Consider the following 21,709-nt stretch of genomic DNA (forward strand, 5'->3'; position numbering starts at 1 on the left):
ATATTATCATAATGATTTATATTAGATTTTAGTTTTATTTTAAATTCATAATAGTTTTATATTTTTGTATAACAAAATAAATATAAACAACACCGAACGTTTTCATAAATATTTATAATTTCGTATTTATAAATTATAAAACAATATATAGTATAGTCAATATGGGTATTTATTATTTTAAAACTGATTAAAAATAAAAAAAAACATATTATATTATTATGTTTATGATTTGTGCGCTTGTGTAACGTAAACATATAATCGTTATAAAATCATATCACACGATGATATAATATCTGTCTACGTATAACTTGTTTTTAAATCTATCAAACATGATAGCTAATTTCGCAGCTTTTAATCATATTCCGCGGTTTAGGTTTTATTCGCCGACAACAGGTTATTATTGATAACCAGAATAAACACGTGCACCATAGAGCACCGGCAGATTAATTTGAATTTAATACTCGTGGTGGTCGGTCCCTGATTAACTATATATATATACATTATACACGTGTATATAGGCATAGTGTATTAATAATAGAGTTTGCCCATTGTCCGCGACATGCTGTATTCGCCATTGTACTACTATAATATACATACATACCTAGGTACACTCGGGAACTCGCCAATAAAGCATAAAACCTTTTATATGCATCCATACACGATGAATAAAAATAATGGGCGCAAATGCGCAATGTGTACAAAATTATTGTGTTTATACATTGAACCCGATGGGTTGAAGATACGCTATATTATTATCGGCATCTCTGCTTCTATCATCTATTCGTCTTGCCATAAAGCTCACCCTTTTTTTTCTACGCTGTGAATCGCTCATTAAAATTATAAACGTGACGCATCAACGAACACAAAACATAAATTGCAGAAAAACGTGGTGTTTGCAATTTAAATTTTCAGACATTTTTATTTTCAAATGAATTTCTATCAAACGAGTTGTGCAGTTATGTCGTTATTCTATTGTCATATTTGTATGGATCTCTCAGCTATTCAAATATTCAATATTACATAATTATCATTAATATAATATTGTTACATTCAAATGTTATTGCCGTTATTGGTGTTATAATATTATGACGTTAGTAAAAATGTAAAGTTTAATATACGTGAAACTTTCGCTAAGATATGACGTTAGGTAAGGTAATGCTTAAAGTTTTTGTATTTCTTTCTTAAAATCTCCAGTGTCACACTAAAAATTGCGATTATTAGAAGATTTATATAATATGTATATATATATATATAAATCTTTACCACGAATCAAAAATACATAAACATGTTTTAAATCAACTAAAAAATTGTTTATAAAAAAAACGATATAAAACATATTTAATAGTTTGTGAAAATCAGTAAAACTTTTTTTTTTAATTATTAAATTAAAAGCACAATAGGTATCACGACTAAATTAGTACCTACTTAGATAAATAAGATAATTATTCAACTTGATTTACAACTTTGAGCATCCACTTTGAGAAAATGGAATGCATAAAAAAGTTTTTATTATTATTATTATTATTATTATCTGCAAATGTGTATCAATGTAATTTAATTGATGTACAATTTTATCTGTTTTGTTTTTTAAAAATTGATCGTTATTCATAAAGTTAATGCACACTTCACAAAAATAGAAAATATTAATTATACCACATACACAATATACGTTATAAACCAGGTAGTTAAAACATTGAGCTAAACGAAATTATTTTCTTAGTTTTTAAACCCCGCATTCACATTTCTCCATTTCATTATCTATTATTTTTACAACAATTTTTCTATAAACTAATAAAGACATAATAAAAAATTTTGTTGTCATTTATAATGATAAAGCTTGAAATATTCAGTTACTATAATATATTAATATTTTGAACAATAATACTTAATTATTATGTAGTCAAGTTTATATTATATTGAATTAATTAAAAAATCACATTGGAGCGTTTCATTAACGCTGAAACCGTATTTTTAAATATTCAATGCAACCATAACATCGTTTTATTTTAAAATATTTTGTTTATATCTCTTATCAGCACAACCGAAACCAACAGTTCTTTTAAAAAATGAATTGAAAAATTCAAGGCCGCTTCATAAGTAATGAATGGAATGGTGTATTCAATACTGTGGACTATATATACAAATACTAAACTGGTAGCACTAAAATAAATTGAAAAGTTCCAATGTGTTTTACTATTATGTATATTTCATAATATATTTAGACCACAGTCGAAAAATATTGAAATATTTTACACTTATATTGTATGTTTTTTATCATTAAATTAAAAAAAAAGTATTGAGAGTCGCATCCTTTTAACTTTTTATTTTTTCATTATAATTTTCAAACTACATCTCTGTAGTACAGCTCAAACTTCAGCTCTCAAGTTTTATAATAATAATATTCGGTTATATTAGTGATAATATTCAACTTATTTTATACTTATTATCGACTTTCACAAATATTCTTCGTAAATAATAATAGTAAAAATAATTATTAGTATTGCGTGTGAACAAATTAATGGTATTTTTTATCCGTTTCTCATTTTTATTTTACATAATATTATCAAGTCCGTAATATATTATGCGCATTGTGCGTTAAAAAAATGTAAATTAAAATGCGACCGCCACACCAACCATATACAATTATGTACATCCTTCACGTATACGAACAAAATATAGTCGGTTTATCGTGCTGTATGGCATTTGCCTAGAAATAATAATATAAAACTGTTCCGTTATTTGAAACTATTCATGCACAGCGAGGACACAATGTAATAATATGTACGCGTATTGTGTTTAATCTAAAAAAGTAGAAAACAAAACTAATTGATTTTTTTTTTCAATCCCGCAATTATTGCGACCGTATAATAATTGTATATATATATAAAAGGATGTAGGTCGCGATATACACGAATCCCTGTAGCTTTTTGAATCCTACGAAATCGATCGAGGGACCGTAGACCAAACGATGGAAATTTAACGGTGCATAACTTCCATTCACTAACGCATTTCACTGTTGCAGAAAAAAAAAAAACAAAACAAAACGAAGAAACATATTTTTCGCAAACACCCTAACAACCTTGTAGAAAACGTTTTCTGTTAACCTGAGCAAAACTATTCCTTTTGAGTATAGATATTTGTGTGTGTGTGTGTGTTTGTTATATATATATATATATTTATTTATCATTATTTTCACTGAGAGTGAACTAGATGATATTGGGTTAACAGTAGTATTTTTTCTCGAAAAAAACGTTGCGAGTGAGCGATAATTCTCTGAAATACATCGTCATAATTCACGTGTTAAATATTATATATCACCGTATTATTATACTGACAACGGTATTAAGTTACCAATCGAATATTGAAACTGAAATTACATTTTTCTCTACTAATTTTGTCGTTTTTAGCAAATTGGGAAAAATTCTTAATGTATTCCACGACGAAATAGTAATTAAATTTTAGAATGTAATAATTATTTTAATAATAATGACGATTATTATAACACAGTCACCTTTGTAACTCGGCTGATTCAAATTCAACGTATGAAGAACGTTATTTTGTAAAGATGTTATTACACTATATAACCACTATACCAATTATACACAAATAAAATTCATACAAAATATATTTTACCATTTTATGAAAACATTTATGTTTCTTTCAAACAAGTTTAGTAAAAGCGTGTTTATTGACCCGCCGCTCAACGTGAATTTTAATTATATCAAAACGAAATAACATTAGTTTTAATAATTTACTGGTGTGATAATAATAAAATTGAAATGCCAACACAAAATTATAGAGAAAAATATATTATTATAATTTATAATACAAAACTAAAACTTATATTGGACAAGTATTTTTAACGATTTAACTTTGTACATTTTAGTTAGTTATGTAAAAAAACTAATTGATAAATTTGAAATAATTTTCTTAATTTATATACATATAAAGTATACAACATATGTATATAAATATATTCAAATAGGTTTTATTTATATTTTTATATTATACATATATGTGTGTAAAATGTAGATATAAAAGTCGAGTTGTTACTTCATCATAATGATAAATATTGATTGAATACCATAAATTAATGCATTTGTCGATTATAAAGTGTATTTGTTCTTGAATATACTCTTAAATGGGAAATATATATATATTTTATTATTTTCTTCGACATAATTTTATTTTATGGCTACCTTCCATCATTTGAACGTCCTGACCAGATATTTTGCCGATATTTAGAGTATTGATTTTCAATTTTTGAAAACTTTCGCTCAACACATGTCTATGGATAAGTATTTATTTGATTTACCATCATAATTTACACGATAACACTTTACACCCAATTTTTGAAATAGGCAACTTTTTTTATTGTTATTATTTATTATTATCATTTATTCTTATGCTTACGAGTTATGAACGGCATTAATTATAGCAAAATATAATTTGTAGTTTAGACGTTATACTTAGTTAGGTAATATATTTACTATAATACTATACGTATACTTATTTAATGGTTAACTAAAAGAAAACATCAATGTGTGTTATACTTGCAATTTGAATATAAAATAAATTTTAACTGTGTAACTAATTTTAATAATTACACGATAAATACATTTTATAATTAATCACTTTGGATTTTTAATCCTTAAGTTATCATAAATTAATAATTATACAAACTATACATCCACTAGGACTAATTTAAATTATGTTTAATCATTTATCCAGTTTATCTTGTACCATTATAATTATAATTAAAATAAACATACCTACTGTGAACGAAATCATAGAATAAGTATGGTTTTTGTCTTTTATATTACATTGTACAATAAGCAACAGCAAAATATACTTTGTACGCATCATGATGGTTATATTTTTTAACGTAATTAATAAATACTAATTTTACCATAATATATATATATACCAGATACCTGTAATATTAGTAAATTAAGTAAATAATAATTTTTAACTAGATAACTAATTCATAATGTTTAAACAAATTGTATTTATATAATTTTTAATTGAGTTATACATTTTAAATTAGTGCCGTTTGATATATGTAGGTAGTTAGTACAGTTAAATATTAATATATCACGCACAGCGAGTTAATCCCCCTGTTGCGTAAAAATAAAAATATGTAATAAAATGCATAGCTTTTAATTATATTAATTACCTACTTTGTGTGCGAAATATGATTATCTTGATTATCAGCAGTAGGTGTCAGGTTACTAGCTCGTATGGTTTAGGAAATATTATAAGATTTCGTTGTTCTCTGATGTTGTTTGGATAGAAATTAAATTATTATCATTATTATTTTATTAAAAAATGTTTATTATTACTTGTTTTAAGCAACTATACCTATTACCTGTATTCTAACATCAGTTTTATTCAGCATTTCGTTCATTAATAATTAATATGCCATAGCCCGTTTGTGTATTCAAGTATAAGTAAACATTTTACAGTTCAAATTGTAAATGCTTACAACTCACTTATAGTCCCTCCGAAAGTATATATACTAATTACCATGTTATAACTATTTTATAATATAATATCATGTATGTCAGGTCATCACAGAATGATATTATTCATAAACAATTTACATTAATTGTATCATGATAAATATAAAATAAGTACTATAATAACAATTTTAAATTTTTTGTTCAATATTCCCTGCCTATTTTTAAAAAAAATTGTACTAACGATACGTTTAATATTTTCAAAATTGTAATTATTATAATATACATTACATATTAATAAAGACACATTCTACAGTATTTCTTACAATATTATATTTATTTATTGATTTACCGATCTTTGTATTTATTTTAATATTTTGCCGTCGTTTGGCCTGTTGTATACAAGTATGCTAATAAGAGCATATAGTATACAGACAACCCATACTAAATAGTACTATAAAAGCTTTTTGTATTGAATTAAAAAACTTATAACAGAATGTTATAGATTAAAAAAAATGTATGATATAATTTCAAAGCAAAAGATTAAAAAAAAATTCTCAGACCAATCAATTTTGCTCAGATCAAAAAAAAAAAAAAAAGATAAGTGGTTACCGCTCTGCTGGTACATTAGATGTCGAGTGGTTCACTATATTATGGATGTGTTAAATTTGAATTCAATGATATATCATTGTATACGAAAGCGATTATGAGCAGAAACGGCCTGTCAACCTATATCATTAAATATATTTCATAATATGATATTATGATGTGGCTAAAATAAAATATATATATATATATATAATATACGTATACCATATTATTATATTATTGTTATTAACTTTTGAATCAATAACACCTCACCGTAAAACAGTGGGAATAAGTTCTTAATATAAATAGGTTGGTATAATATCTTAAAATTAATCTATACATTTTTTAAATTTCATTCCGTATAATTAATAATAAACGTTAAAGTTTTTGAAGTAACTATGGTTATCAAACAATTATTTTAATAATATTTGATTTTCGTGGGAATTCCCGTATTCCTTATTTTTTTGTTGGGTTTTCCGATTATAAAATAAGTACTGAGAATTTTATGTTTTGACCTCTTAAAAATACAAACTGGATCCAATTTTCTATCAAAAACAATTCTCAAAGTATAAAATCGAAGCTTTTTTCCACTACTTATCGTGGAAAAACACATATCTTTGTAAAATCAATACATTTATAAAATAATAATAAATTGATGAAACAGATATATTTGTTTATAAATTGAACATAATAATATATTTTCAGAATTAAGAAACTATTTTTAACTGAACGAATTTATTTGGTTACGTTTATCTTTTTACCGTGTTAAATTAATTTTACTTTCCCTTATTTCTACCATGTCAACAAATATAATATTCTGATATGGTAATTTTTGTTACTAGTATTTGTAAAACAGAAATTTCTGCTATCCCAGCTACCCAGACGAGGAAAATATACCAGAATTGATTTAGTATAAGTTTAGTTATATAAATTTCGGTAATACAGTTCTACCTACCTTTTTTGACCCAAGGGATATATATATATAGACATAAAATATTTTATGTATTATAGTAACACTGAAACCAAGGAAATTCCATTTTTACATCACATCAAAATACATCCCTTGAAGTCACTTAAGAATAATACGTATGTAATGTGTATATTGAAAAGCAATAATACTTTTTAAAATAATAAATACTTCACTAAACTTTAAAATATGTCAAGAGACATTATTGATATGTATATATATTTATTGTTTTATAAGCTAAAAATTATACATACCTACGTCTGTATTCTTTGCGATTGCTTGTAAATCAATATTAATAATTTTATTGTGAAGTTCCATCAACGGGTGCATTTTACCTTCAAAACTGAAATCACTACCACCTCTATAATACATCACATATAATTATTGTAAAAATAAACATATTTATAGAGATTGTGTAATAAATATTTGAAAAATATAAAAGAATTTTACATATTACATAAGTATTTATTAAAATCATACAATGATTTAAAAGATGTTATTATTATACTATTTAGTTACTAATTTCAGTACTTTTGTTTATTTGTTGTCTACTATTTTTATACTTTTAAAATTAATAAGGCAATTGCAATTTGATTATTAATAGGTTGCATAATTGCAATAAAATAATTGTTCTATTATCTCTGAGAATGATAACAAAATCATAATTGTAAATTTTTTAAATGATAAAATTATATTAAAGAGAAAACTTAATTTAAGTAGGATAATATCTATTTTTCGTGTTAATAATGTCTGATCGGCTTAGTTATGAATTTTCCCTTGACTATAATCAAATAAATACATAAAATGGTTCATGGGAAGATGGGAGTGCGCTGGATCAGTCATTAAATAGTTTAGATCTTAACACAAAAAGTTCTGATTAGCATGTTAACGAATATTGCGCTTAATGTAAAATAATAATAAAAAATCATCTTGATATTTTAAGAGAAGTTGATTCTATACCATGGGATTATATAATAAAACTGAAAGATAGTATACCAGTATTATATAAATATAAGAAGAAATACACAAATATATTTTGTATCGATATTTTAGTTATGTGAAAAAAATGCATTGTTTAATAATTTTATAAAAGAATACTTAACTATTTGATGAATTTATATTTCAAATTTTTAACTCATCATAATCTCCCACGTGAATATAATTATTGGGCTCATTATCCAAAAAAGTTGTTTGTTTGGGGGGGGGAGACTACTCTCAATGAATAAATGTCCCGGATAAGTTATTTACTAATGTGTATTAAATTTCCGAACAACGTCAGAGGAAAAAGAATATTGTTCACAAGACTATTCAAGTAATAGGTACATCATCATATCAAAATATACCGTTTAATGAATGCTAGCTTAGACAAGAATTAATTCACTGTCAACATCTAAGATAAATTCCCCTTTGATACCGTACAGCATATATTCGTCGGGTGCTAACATATCCTATACCTATACTTATCCTCTCGTGCAAGCTACAGAGACAATAGAACCCCGTGTTAATAAATATACTGTGCGCTGTTGTTATACACAAATACACACTGTATATGTACACGTAACAATGCAAAATCATCTACATAAATCATTCACGTACATAATAGTGGTTCATCCTCGACTACGACTTGTAGGTATATTGGTTTCACATTTTAATCTTCAATTTATGCTTGTCGCCGTAATACAGCAACACATACACACACACACACACGCCACGGCGCAGGTGTAACAAAAATAGTTCGTTAGAAATCGTTATTATATGTAGTTTAGCTCATAATTTATTATTGTAATTAAAGGTGGATAATATAGGTAATAATACGACGATATAGTGTATTATGGTAGGCATATTGAATATGTAATATATACACACCTATATATATCGATTATTTCTCTCGGTGATGTAAATCGACTAATATTTCTAGAAGTATTCGGCAATTTTTTTAATTTTATTTGTATTTACATTTTAAACTTTAACCGCATTCCATAATACGTACTAGGTACTATATTGTTCTTCTATCCTTTGTGTTTTGTTCGTGTATTTGTATTCCACTTCATTAAACCCGATTGTAGAATTTAAAGTTCTATAAACTTTAAATTTTCTGATAGTAAATTATAGGCTTTCGGAGAAAATATTTTTATTGAAAAAAACTTAACAATTTTCAGTATAACACCTAGGTAATTTCCAAAAAAACATAAGAAGTGTTAAATTTTCAAAATAAATTCCATTATTGATAGATTATTGTTTTTCGAATATTTATTATAATAAAAACCGTCTATAATTTATACTCATATTATCGTCTGTTTTTTCAAAATAATATAAATTACTAAATAGGTACCCATGTTTGACTTCACAGACTTAAGATAATCGCATTACCCAACATAACGTGAAATCAAAATGTGCGGCGTTACACGTCTTGAAAAATACTCATTGGAATTTTAGACCGAACGTCTTGCAATTGTATTTTATTTTGTGTGGGACGAATTCGTAATTTAATTTCAAATATATTGCAAGTACAAAAGTGTTCTGGTGCTTTACTATCAAAAGAGGAAAATTAATGTTTCATTACGCGTCCGTGTTTTACAATAATAATAATGCTGCGATGGATTACAAATGTTCACTGATCAGTAAACTCGGAAATCTGCATAAAAAAAAAAGAAGCAATATGGCTATTGATTACGTGATTAATGACCTGATGGAATACCCTCCGTGGACATTTGCTAGTCTTGGTGCACAGCAGCTACCTTTATACTGGCAGGTGGATTTATCGACACGCGGAGACAAATCTATTCGTCAAAGACAATTATTATTGTCGATCAGAAACTTTCGCCGTGAATCAGCTACGGGATGCCGTTGTATAGGTTGTGTGCCCCCGTTATAATTACCAGGCTACTGCAGATGGACTAATTCAAGTAGTAGGTACTGGAGGCGAATTATACGCAAGCAATAACAAAATTTAAAACACGACGAAAAGTTCTATTTCGCATTTTTTACGACGTCGTTTCGAGTAAATTATATTAGATTGACGATCGAATTATGAAAAGCGAATATACCTAATAATACGAATAATAAAAAAATAAAATAAATAAATAAATAATATTAGGAAGGGCAAACTTTCTAAAGAAAAGTAATTAATGGAAACAACTATGTCCCGTCGACAGTCGGTAATCTCAAAAACGCGGAGGTAAGACAGCTCTTAACATTAAACCTCGGACGTGGGATTTAAGCTGCTCTCTTCTGTTCCTGTTCGTCACGTTTAATTTAAATACCATTTTTTTATCCTATAAATTTAACTATATATCAGAGTTCTGAGAAATTAAATTTAAAAAAATTATCTACCGTATAAAAAAAGTGAATCTATTTTTTCGTACCTATTTGATAATCGAATACCTACTTGTATTACCATAACACCATAATATTATGTGTGCACAATATGTGGTATGTAGTGGTTAAATACACTATGATGCGTAGGGATATAAAGGTTGAATACTTGAAATTTTTAGGTAACTGAAAATCACTATGTTCATCCTTTCGGTTCGCAATATCATTATAAAAAATTAATGGTGTCCTAAAAAGATAAATTCATAAAATTTCTTGCTTTATACTATAAAAGATTATATTGTTTCAGAATTATGCATGCTTAGAACTATTGATAACTAAAATTTATTACCTAAGTTATCCTTAATCAATATATATATATATAATATATACATTCCAATTACATTATTACATTAATTTTAATAAAATATCTTACGTAAAACAATAATATTTTATAAGATGGTATATAATTTGAATTTCGCAAATGAAAATTAAAATAATATTATTACTAGAATTATAACTGTAACTATAGGGCCTTAGATATCCAAAAAATATCCAAATATATTATAATATAACATACAAGTGAAATTATTTATCGTTACCGTATCAATATAAAAACAATTTTATTGTATTATAGGTATAAATTATATACAGAGTGTAACAGATAGACATAGAAAAAAATATGCTACTTAAACGTATGACAAAAATTGTTAATATTATAAGCTGAGTAAATAATTCAAGAAATATACTCATGTCAGCAAATTCTCAAAAATCATATTTTTTAAAAAGTTATTACGTTCCAAATTAATTCAATCAAAAAAAATTGATAATTTAAAAAAGTTCTAAAAAATAAAAAAACTTGACTTAGATAAATCTTTTTACCATCAAAATTGTTCTTATAATCAGATTCGTAAATCGGCTATTTTAAATTTATCCAAAAAAATTTAAACCAAATTTTAATTTTTTTATTTTCAGTACTAAAAAAATAAACAAAAAAATTTAATTAAACATGTAGCGCTGGGGTCTCTAAATGATAAATAAAAAAAAAATGAAAATATTAATTAGAACAAAATTTTTTTTTAAAAATCAGTTCTATATCTGTTACACCCTGTATATTATACACGTATATATTATTATGTTCTAAGAGCAAATCGGTATTGTTATGTTGGTATCCGGGTTTATCGAGCGCTCTGTAGCATGTTTGGGTTTTTTTTTTTAATGTAGAAAAGATGTTGAAAGCAGAGTTGAGTGCCAAGTCATCAGTCATTTTCAGTGCAAATCAGACCTGATTAGGCCATCCACCTGCGATGGATTGGATGTGGTACCATGATGGTATATATCTAGTGTTTTTTGTATACCAAAAAGAGTAAAGTTGAAAGCTGTGTTTGAATGTCTAGTTATCAGTCTTCTTCACTGGTGCAAATTATACCTAGCTGTTGCCTCACATGTCAGGCGTTTTTTTATATGTCAAAAACAAAAAGTGTTAAGTTGAAAGCTGTTTTTGTTATTATTATTTGTTATTTATTATTATATTGGTGTCCATGGTTATTGGTGACAACTTTTATGAACCATAAAACGCCGTGCAGGAAACCTAAAACAGATGTTTTATTATTATTATATTAATAATTACGTGAGAACTTTAACAATTAATAAATAGATAATTATGTGAAATCAAAAAAAATCTAACTTCATCTATATCACATACTCATGGGTTGACAGAATGTCAGTTCAAAATACGAACTGGAAATCTTGAATGTTGTAAATAGTTTGCATTCAGATTTCCTTATAATTTATAATATAAATATGTTGTATAATATTTTATGTGTTTAGGGTACAAAACTATAATAGACGGCATAAACAACTCAAGACATTGGATGAATATTTCCACCCTATTCGTGCACTTTCCTTGATTTAATGATATTTGTGACAGTTTTGATTACAATTTGTACATCCATTTGAACGATTATTTATACATACATAATTATTAAGAACACACATTTTTTACATTTAAATTATATTTATTTCAATAATCTAAATGTTTATAATATAATATAGATATTAAAAAATCATTTATTTATTTGTATTTATCCGATATACCTACCATAAAATGAGTATTAGTTATAATAATATCCTTAGTTGGATATTAAAAATTGGAGATATAATTTTATTTTTTGACAATCAATTTTAATGTGCAATGCATTTCATGATTGAAAAATAACTGATTTCAATTTTATGCTATATTTATCCATATTTACATTAAATATGGAGTATACATATTTTCTTTTTGATCATATATTTACTGTTACCTATATTATTATTTTACGATTTTAAAGGATATTTTTTAAAACTCTGGTTTTATATTATACCAATATACCTACTTTAAAAAATGTTAGTACAGGATATATTTTATAGGCTATACATATTCTACAGCAGTTGAATTATTTCATCGAAACATAAACGAAAGCAGATTGGACAAAGTAAAATATTAAACTTATTCGTTCCAATATATATATATATATAATATGTATTATATTTTTTTTTGCAAGTTGACTTTCGTTTTGAAATATGATCGAAATATAAAATGGATATGGCTTATATTTTACACATTTAGGAAACATTTCTACGAAATAATATTGTATCAATCATAACAAAGGCTCAAACATTAAATCTGGATTTGTCAGATAACATTGTTCTATTACATTAAAATTTATTTAAATTGAAATATAAGCTTCAAAATTTGTCAAAAATACAAATATGTGTTATTATATAATAATAAATATTCTAAAAATATAACTTTTATAATTCATTTATAGATTGAAAACACAAAGTATATGTCTCGTATAATTTAATTTACATTAAAAGCACGATTCATTATTCACGTGGACAAATACTAATACTCCTAGAATTAATTGTAAAATATTTTATTGAGTAACAAAAACAACTTTTGTTTTAATTTTTTCGGTGTATTTGACACGTAATTAATGAATCAATCAAATACTTTTAGCGTTACGATTGATTCTAAAATATTTCGATTTTCGACAAGCACCAAATGTTTGACCAATCGAATTCCAAGTGACAAAAAGTGTTTTTAAGTAATATACTCGTATAAATCAATAAACCAATTGTACGAGACATGAAATTAATTAATTTCGTAAGATATTTATTGCTTTAAACCTTTAAATTTCTAATACAATTATAGCATGTTGATTGGACCCTCGGGTTTTGTTTCTGATAAATTGATTTAAAATAATTGTATACGTATCAATTTATTAAAAAGTCGTCAAAACAAATAATAATATTTAGTATATTACCATAATTCTCCGGTAAAAAAACGTCCACCAGTGTGTAAAAACCGCACAAATAAATGTTAAACAACGGCAATATGCTGACGATAATTTATCATAGAAAGAGGAAAGACCAACAGACAACTATTATTACCACTAGATTCCCGAGAGCAAGCACTTGACGGGGATAATGAGGCCAATGCAATTCAATTCCTAATAGATATCGTCATATCGAACCGTATAGTGTGTTTTAATTTAAACGCTTACCGTATTATGGACGGTTTTTTTTGAGAGCTAATGGCTGCAGATTTCGAAGCCCAACAGTTATAAATTAAAAACAGGATATGTATGCGTATAGGCGGCTGCTGGACTATATAGCTGGTACTAGAAAATAGATAAAAATATCGAAAATTGTGTATATTATTATTGTTATCGTGCAACTAAGCGCTGGTCTAATTACATTTCTTCGGAACCCTGCAATAATAATACTTTGAATCGAAAACCGTTGTGCAACGTCTCCCCAGATATTACAATTCGGCTTGGTACAGACTTACAGATACATATAATATAGTTGAAAATAATATTATAATCCTCCATATAAGTATCGTAGGTATATATTGCAAACATAACGTACCCACACATTTAGTAAAGCGCTCGTTAGAATTGTTCCTGGTTCTACGCATAAATAATAATTAATATCAATCGTTATTATGTCTCGTCATTACCGCACTATTATTATAGTTACCTTAACCTGCGGTGATCATTGTTTGTGTTGGTACGTTATTAAAAATTTAAACTTTAATTGAAACAGTCTCAGAATATTCAATTTTGTTCCTAACCTTATACAATAGAGCGATTATTTTAACATAGTAAACATAAAGTATACACAGTAGAAAATATGTAGATTTTTTAATAAAACACTACTGAAATTTAGATAATAATAAATATTGATTGAAAGTGATAATGAATGTATTTTGTTAATATATTATACCTATTATGTGAATGATCATAATTTCGTATTTTGCGTTTAGACAGTTTGCCGTCAGACTTCCGCAATTTATTCCAGCATGATTGTAGTACATAATATATTTGATGGAAAATGGCATGGCGAGCGCTACCATATCCTTGGACTTATATTTCGTATGGTAAAAATTATCAAGCTATCGATTTACAAAATATCGTAATTAAAATGTATGAAATGTATAACTTTGGCGTCAAAAAAATAAAGATTTAACAATTTAAGTCGGTTACGGTTACACCTTTCTACAGCTACGTATAGTTTAAAAATTTCAAATTCTTTATTAGAATATTTGTGTAATTACTTTACTTATATTGTGTCAATTACTTTTCATATACTCGTACTTGTATTTATCACATTGGATTTTTGACTTGAAATTGGTAAACAAATAGTTAACATAACAGCGTTTTTATGTTTTAATATAGAGCAATTTTCAAAATTACTCGCCTGCTCCGACAGTCCAATAGAAAAAATTCGCTAAATCTTCGTCGGTGAAAAATATAGTGTAACCTACTATTCCTTCTCCTCCCCCACTCAAAAAAAAAAAAATAATAATAATAATAACAAACAGTTATAATGGATTTTAAATATTTTGTTTTACAGAAGACGAGAAGCATGTGGTCTTACACAACCTATAATATATCTTCTTCTTTTTTGTGTATGTACTCTGTCTAGGGCTCTATCTATGTACTCGTATTTTATCCGTATCTTTACATTTATACTGTGCGCCGCACTGCAAAAACGAGTTCGATTCGAGTAAAAAATACCAGACAAAACATCGCATTATTTTTGGGGGTAATTTTATGTTTAGATAAAAAGCGATGGATAACTTTTAAAAGTCCCAACAAATCGATGAAAAATGTTTAAGTGATTTTTTTTTCTTTTTCTAAGAGTACGGTTTAAATAATAACATCCCCTACGAAAATGTAAAATCACTCGCCGTCCGCAATATCACAATACACCTGCAAATACGTCATATGCGTTTAGATTGTTATTATTTGAAAGTTATTTCCACGTTGTCCGTAAATTCGTGTTGCGGAATGTGACGAAAAAAAAGCTAGGTCACGGGACAACAATCAATTCCAATAAGACTGAAAAGGGTTTCTCATTGACAATATTGTAAGCAGAGTTATACACCGAGGCTGGTCGGGGAATAGTCGTTTCCAGGTGGCCGTCAAACACACACCACGCGGTACAATGAAATTACTTCAATCCCTCCGACCATTTGCGAATTCGCTTTTCAACTCGCTGTTATTTTATCAGCCGCCAACTCTAATGTACATGTTCTATATATATATGTACAATTGTAGATTAAATATATGATTCGGTTTACTTATCTTCTGACCGTAACATAATTCGTATATATCCGTTTTATTATCTTTGTTGTGTAAACAAGTAGAAAAAAATAAATAAAAAATAAAAATAAATAAACGAGTGCAGAATAAACGATTCTAATTATGAAACAATATAATACTTACACGCGTTAAATAAACTTATTTACGGTTATGTTTAACTTTAAAACGTGTAGCTTTTACATATAAATGTCACGGATGATCTTTTTCACGTTTACATGTATTTCATTTATGCATCCTGCTAGTGCAATCTAAGAATGTTTACCGGTCTTGAACAGACCCAATTTGACGGCGAAAAAGTTGATTTCAAAGAAACCTTTTTTTCTCTGATAATCCACGCAATCAATATGTCTCACTCTAGTAGTTTATTGTTTCTGTCACATCATTTGTTTTCTAATCGATTTTTTTTTTTTTTTTGTTACTATTGTTTTATCGAATTTGTGAGAATTTTTATAATATTTGACACTATATTTTATCAAATTATTTTACACTTGTTTCATTTAGTGATTAGTAAAATTGACTCGTCTTTACAAATAAAAATTACATTTTTTTATTTAGATATGCATTTTTAAAGTATACTAAACTTTTTGATGTTAGTTCGTACACAATCACTGATTAAATTAGTTCTACAAATTAAAAGGTCATGTTTTTTTAATAAAATACGAACAAATTCAATTTTTTTAATTTAACTTCAACAAATTTTAACCAAATATATCTCTAACCAAATTATATATATCGATATTTACGACTTGTTTGATGTCTCTGTCGTAAAAAAATTAGGTTATTAAAATAAATAAATCGACTAATGGATGTATTTTGAGAGTATATTTTGTTTAAACAAAATTAATCAACTTAAAACTATAAAGTAAATAAGTCATAAACAGATTAAAAATTAAAATGGAAATGGAAAAAATGTTTTAAAATTAAACTTGAAAATAAAAGTGAACATAATATTTAGTGCTTAATCAATCCAAATGTAAGTAAATTAATAAAGATTTTTCACTGTCAGATTAATGCTAAGTAGAATACTAGAATATACTCATTTATTTAATAAGATAACTCAACTCTGTGTATTTGATATATCGTTGTCTATCTATACACAGGGTCATTCAAATGTTAAGTCGAAAAAATGGTGGAGATTACAATAAGTTCTTAAATAATCTCCACCATTTTTGAATTTTAAGATTTAAAATGCCTTTTACAAGCACATAATAATGTATTAGTGTAAATATATTCATACTTGGAAGTTTGGAACACTAAAACACTATTATAAAACAATTGATTTCATTCAATGCATTTAACAATATTGCACTCATCGCCAACTATGTCATCATACTATCATCGCATATAATTATTACTATAATATTGTATTCTATTGTTGGGAAGAAAAATCAATTGATAAAGAAGAATAGGAAACTTTCTGTGAAATTAGGTGGTCTTCAAAGGCCTTAAAGAAGGAGAAAAAGAAGAAAAAAAAGATTGAATTGTTTATTCCACTTGTAAATATATTAGTGTATTGACTATTGGGCGACGTTGAGTTGATCATACAAGTTTGAAATTTTATTTTAAGACATCTCTAAGTGGAAAAGAAATTTCACCTACATTGTAATAATATATGAATACTTGCAAATATGTATTCAATAGTGATCTATAAACAATATATTTTGATTTTGATTTTCACAAAATCTACTCATTTCATTTTTATGTTCAAGTTAATATTATATATAAGTGGAAACAAAAACGTTTTATTTTATTTATATAATTCGTATTTTTATTATTATTCCGTAAATGTACATCATAGACGCACGGTTGTGTTAATATTAACAAAAGTAGTATTGTTCAAACAGACATACCACTGACTTGGCTAAATTGCATACAAATTTATATAGTAACAATACTAAAAATGTATATCATAATAATAGTTTTTAGACCAGTAGCATATTTTTGTTCAGTTTGCAAACAACTAAACACCGATTACAAAAAAAAATCGATTTGATCGAAATGTATACATTTTCGATTAGGTCATAGGCACTTCATAGTCGCATAATATAATAAATTACGATCGGGTAATGTATTTTGAATAATTCAGCTTATAAAAAAACCATCAACTATAATCTGAGTGTGTATAAAACTGATATTATGCAGACATCTCATAGTTGGCATACAAATTGCAAAATTAGTTAAATTAATTTAAAAATACAATTCGTTATCATAACAATACATTTATTGAAAAATGAAAATATTATATCTTACAGATGTCGTAAAATGTTATTGACATAATATTATGCAATGCACATAGCATATTGGAATATAAATATTATATTTTAGTTACGTACTATGAATTTTTTTTATTAATATTATAATGATAAGCAATAACACAATAAACATTTTTTAAATTTAAATACAGTTACCCCTATTAAATTTTTTTACGATTTTACATATTCAATGATTAAATAAAAACTTGAAAGTTTTACTTAAGTAAAGTCGTCATCAACCTGCGTTCATATATTTAAAAAACATATTAAGAAATGTTATTTTATACCTAAAGTATAAATAAAATTATGTTTTTGAAGTATGTCTATAGTTACTATTTATTCCCTTTTGTTTGTACAAACCAAAATAATAAGACAACAGGCCTCCAGCTTTGTTTATTTCGCTATAACCTACCGTAAAAAATAATTATTATTTACTTATCATTACTTGAAAAGTTGGATATCACGACTCTTGAAAAGTTGGACATCGTGACTTTCAAGAATTTGTTTATGTTCAAACATTCTAAACAAAACAGCATCATTGTCCCAGTATACATTTTTTATAATTTTTAAATGAATCATTAAAACAAAAATTACTTTTTTATTGAAAATTAAAAGTAGCTACCTACACATATCATATACAAGGTGATCCAAAATCTGATTTTCGGAATTTTTAAAAATACTTTAAAAAAATATCACTTATCAAACGTTTCTCGTTTTAAATTACTTTAACGAATTCTATAAATTATATGAAATAATATTCTATTATCATATCCGTTGTATCTTGTATTGCATTATTTGATTATAACTTTAACTTAATTACACCACACACATCCACAGCTCCACAGCCATAAAATAATAAGCGTACAACAAAATACATTTCAAAAAACTAAATTTTTCTAATTTTTCTACTTACAGTTGGTGGTCGAAATCAATAGCCAAGTGGCTCAGTTTCGGGAACTACTCGTGCACATCGGTACTGCTCGAGATTCCCCGGAAACCAGAGAAAAGATCCGAAAGTTACGAAGAGGATGCGTGGATACATGCAAACACACAAGTCAATTACTCATACCTCAGATGAGAGGGTAAGTTTAATGAATTTCCTTTATATTTTCACATTTTAAAGAAATTCTAACTTCAAAGATATTGGATTGAAAAATATAATAATAGTGATAATCAGCTATATTGATTGAGATATTGAGAAACGTAAGAAGCGTTACAGTGTAGGTATATGAGAAAAAGTAAACGAATTTAATATTTTCATAATATTTTAACCATACCTAGTATGAACACCGAAAAATAAATCAAAATTATTAAATAAATCGTCTAATTCTCAATATGTTTTTTACTGTATCAAAAATAATTTAATAAAATAATTGAGATATATGTAAAAATTCTTACATAAAAAATTATTCGTTTAATTTTCTTTTAAAAAAAAAAGGGAATGTAAACTATTCCCGCGTATATTATGAAGCAAAGAAAGAAAATATTTAGTATAAAATCTTTCCTAGTCATAAATCATGTTTCTTCCGGACATAGCGACAAGTAAAAATTCAAGGCAGCTAAAGGAAAAAATTCCAAATAAGAAAGAATGAAAACCTAATGAAACTGTAATATGTAATATGAAATACTTTGAACAAATTTTGTATGGAAATAATTTGTTATTATAATGTACTACATCTAAGATTGGCACTTCCAGAAATTTCCAAGAACGTTCCCTGGAATTCCCAGACGGTTACGTGATTGTTCCCGGAAATAAGAAAAATTAAAACATTTATTTTAATGAAATTTTTTCTAATAACAAGTTCTTTATAATTTTAAGTTGCAATGATATTGTAAGAAATTAATTTATAAAAAACATAATTTTTAAATACTACCACTTATGGTACCACTTAGGTTATGTAAGTAATAAAAATAGATATTTTAAAATGTAATGGATTGAGTACTTACCTACTTAAATAATATGTAGGTAAGCATTGGAAAAACAATGTGTAGATTTTCATATCCAGGCTCCCAGCATATCATAAATAATTATACCTAGGCATTATATTATTAAAATGGAATAATTTTTTTGTGCACAAATGCTAAATGCGCAAGTATATTATATATGTTTTTAAATTTTTTTGAATCTAAACGAAACGATAATTGTTAGGTTTTATAATGATGTACATATTTTTATTTTATTTGTATATATATATATATATATATATATATATATAAGTATATCATTCTTTTGAAGCGGTAAAAATGCTTCAATCTTCAACTTTGTGAATAGTTTTGGTTAAAAAATTGGATCTAATTGTTACAATGGTGGTCAAATTAGAAAGTTATCAATAGTTATCATAAACATTTTCAAATTATTTTATGAATTTTCAATTTAGATATCTTAATTTTGAACAATTGATTCAAGATTCTTCATAAGTTGGTCTTACAGTATTTTAAAAATGTCAAAAATAAATAAACTTTTTTAATAGACATTTTAAGTTTTAATTCTGGCGAAATTGGATATTTAAAGAAAAAATAACGATGTTAGTTATTATGTTGTCAATCAAAAAATATTAATTTTAGATGCTTATTATCATTACTAATATTATTTTTTATTTTTACAAACCAATAAATAATAATAATATATAATATATTATTAAACATATTATTTTTATTACCTTAAAAAAACTTTGCTTCGCTTTAAAGTAAACAAATCATTTAATGTGTTGTGTATACAACATTATATTATCTTTAATACTACAATTGTTAAGACAAGAAATCTAACTTATACAGTAGTATTATGGTATTATACATTGATCGTTTACTAAGAAATACTATGGAAACTCAAACTCCGAGTTTAATCTCACTTTATTGTTGTTGATGTAATTATTATTATTCAGAAATTAATTGATAACAAAGCTCATTCAAAAATATATACGTCAATAGAGGTATGTATCATTATACTAAAACGATGACGTTTCAAACTTACCCGTTATGTCGATAATATTATAAAGTTTATATTTATGATAACTTTAAATTTATAACGTGTGTAGCAATATACACATGTAGAAATATTCCACTCAAAAGTCTTGATTTTGCCGAATACACATTAAAGCGAAATTACACAGTCTTTCACCATGCATTTGTTACTCACAGAATAATATTCACCGTATCTATACACATTATCACACATATTGTTTACAAAAAAAATATTTACCATTTTGATTTTTTTACACCTTTTCTTGAAAACTGAAATATTTTATTTCGAGTAAAATAACACATGTTGCTTGAATATTATTTTAAAATTAATTTATGATATTAAACCTTTAACGGGCAGAACTATTTTTAATATTATGTTATACTCGCTTTATGTATAAAACTGTGGCTTATAGGTAATATGGAAGCCACTTTGTTTATTTTTAAAATCAAACGGCCAAGTATTTAATCAGGTTATAGTTGAATGCTATGAATATTATTTATCACTCGGTGTTA

General features: G+C 26.0%; 1 protein-coding gene across 2 annotated transcripts in view; it reads left to right on the forward strand.

Moving 5' to 3' along the window:
- LOC132929375 (uncharacterized) overlaps nucleotides 1-21,709 on the forward strand; it is a 208,479-nt gene that overhangs the window by 147,703 nt on the left and 39,067 nt on the right. For both annotated transcript variants that reach the window (XM_060994694.1, XM_060994695.1), the window contains exon 3: nucleotides 19,151-19,317. In XM_060994694.1, the coding sequence (XP_060850677.1) occupies nucleotides 19,151-19,317 (167 nt within the window). The remainder of the gene's footprint in view (nucleotides 1-19,150; nucleotides 19,318-21,709) is intronic.

This window comes from Rhopalosiphum padi, chromosome 4 (assembly GCF_020882245.1).
Source record: "Rhopalosiphum padi isolate XX-2018 chromosome 4, ASM2088224v1, whole genome shotgun sequence".
NCBI lineage: Eukaryota > Metazoa > Arthropoda > Insecta > Hemiptera > Aphididae > Rhopalosiphum > Rhopalosiphum padi.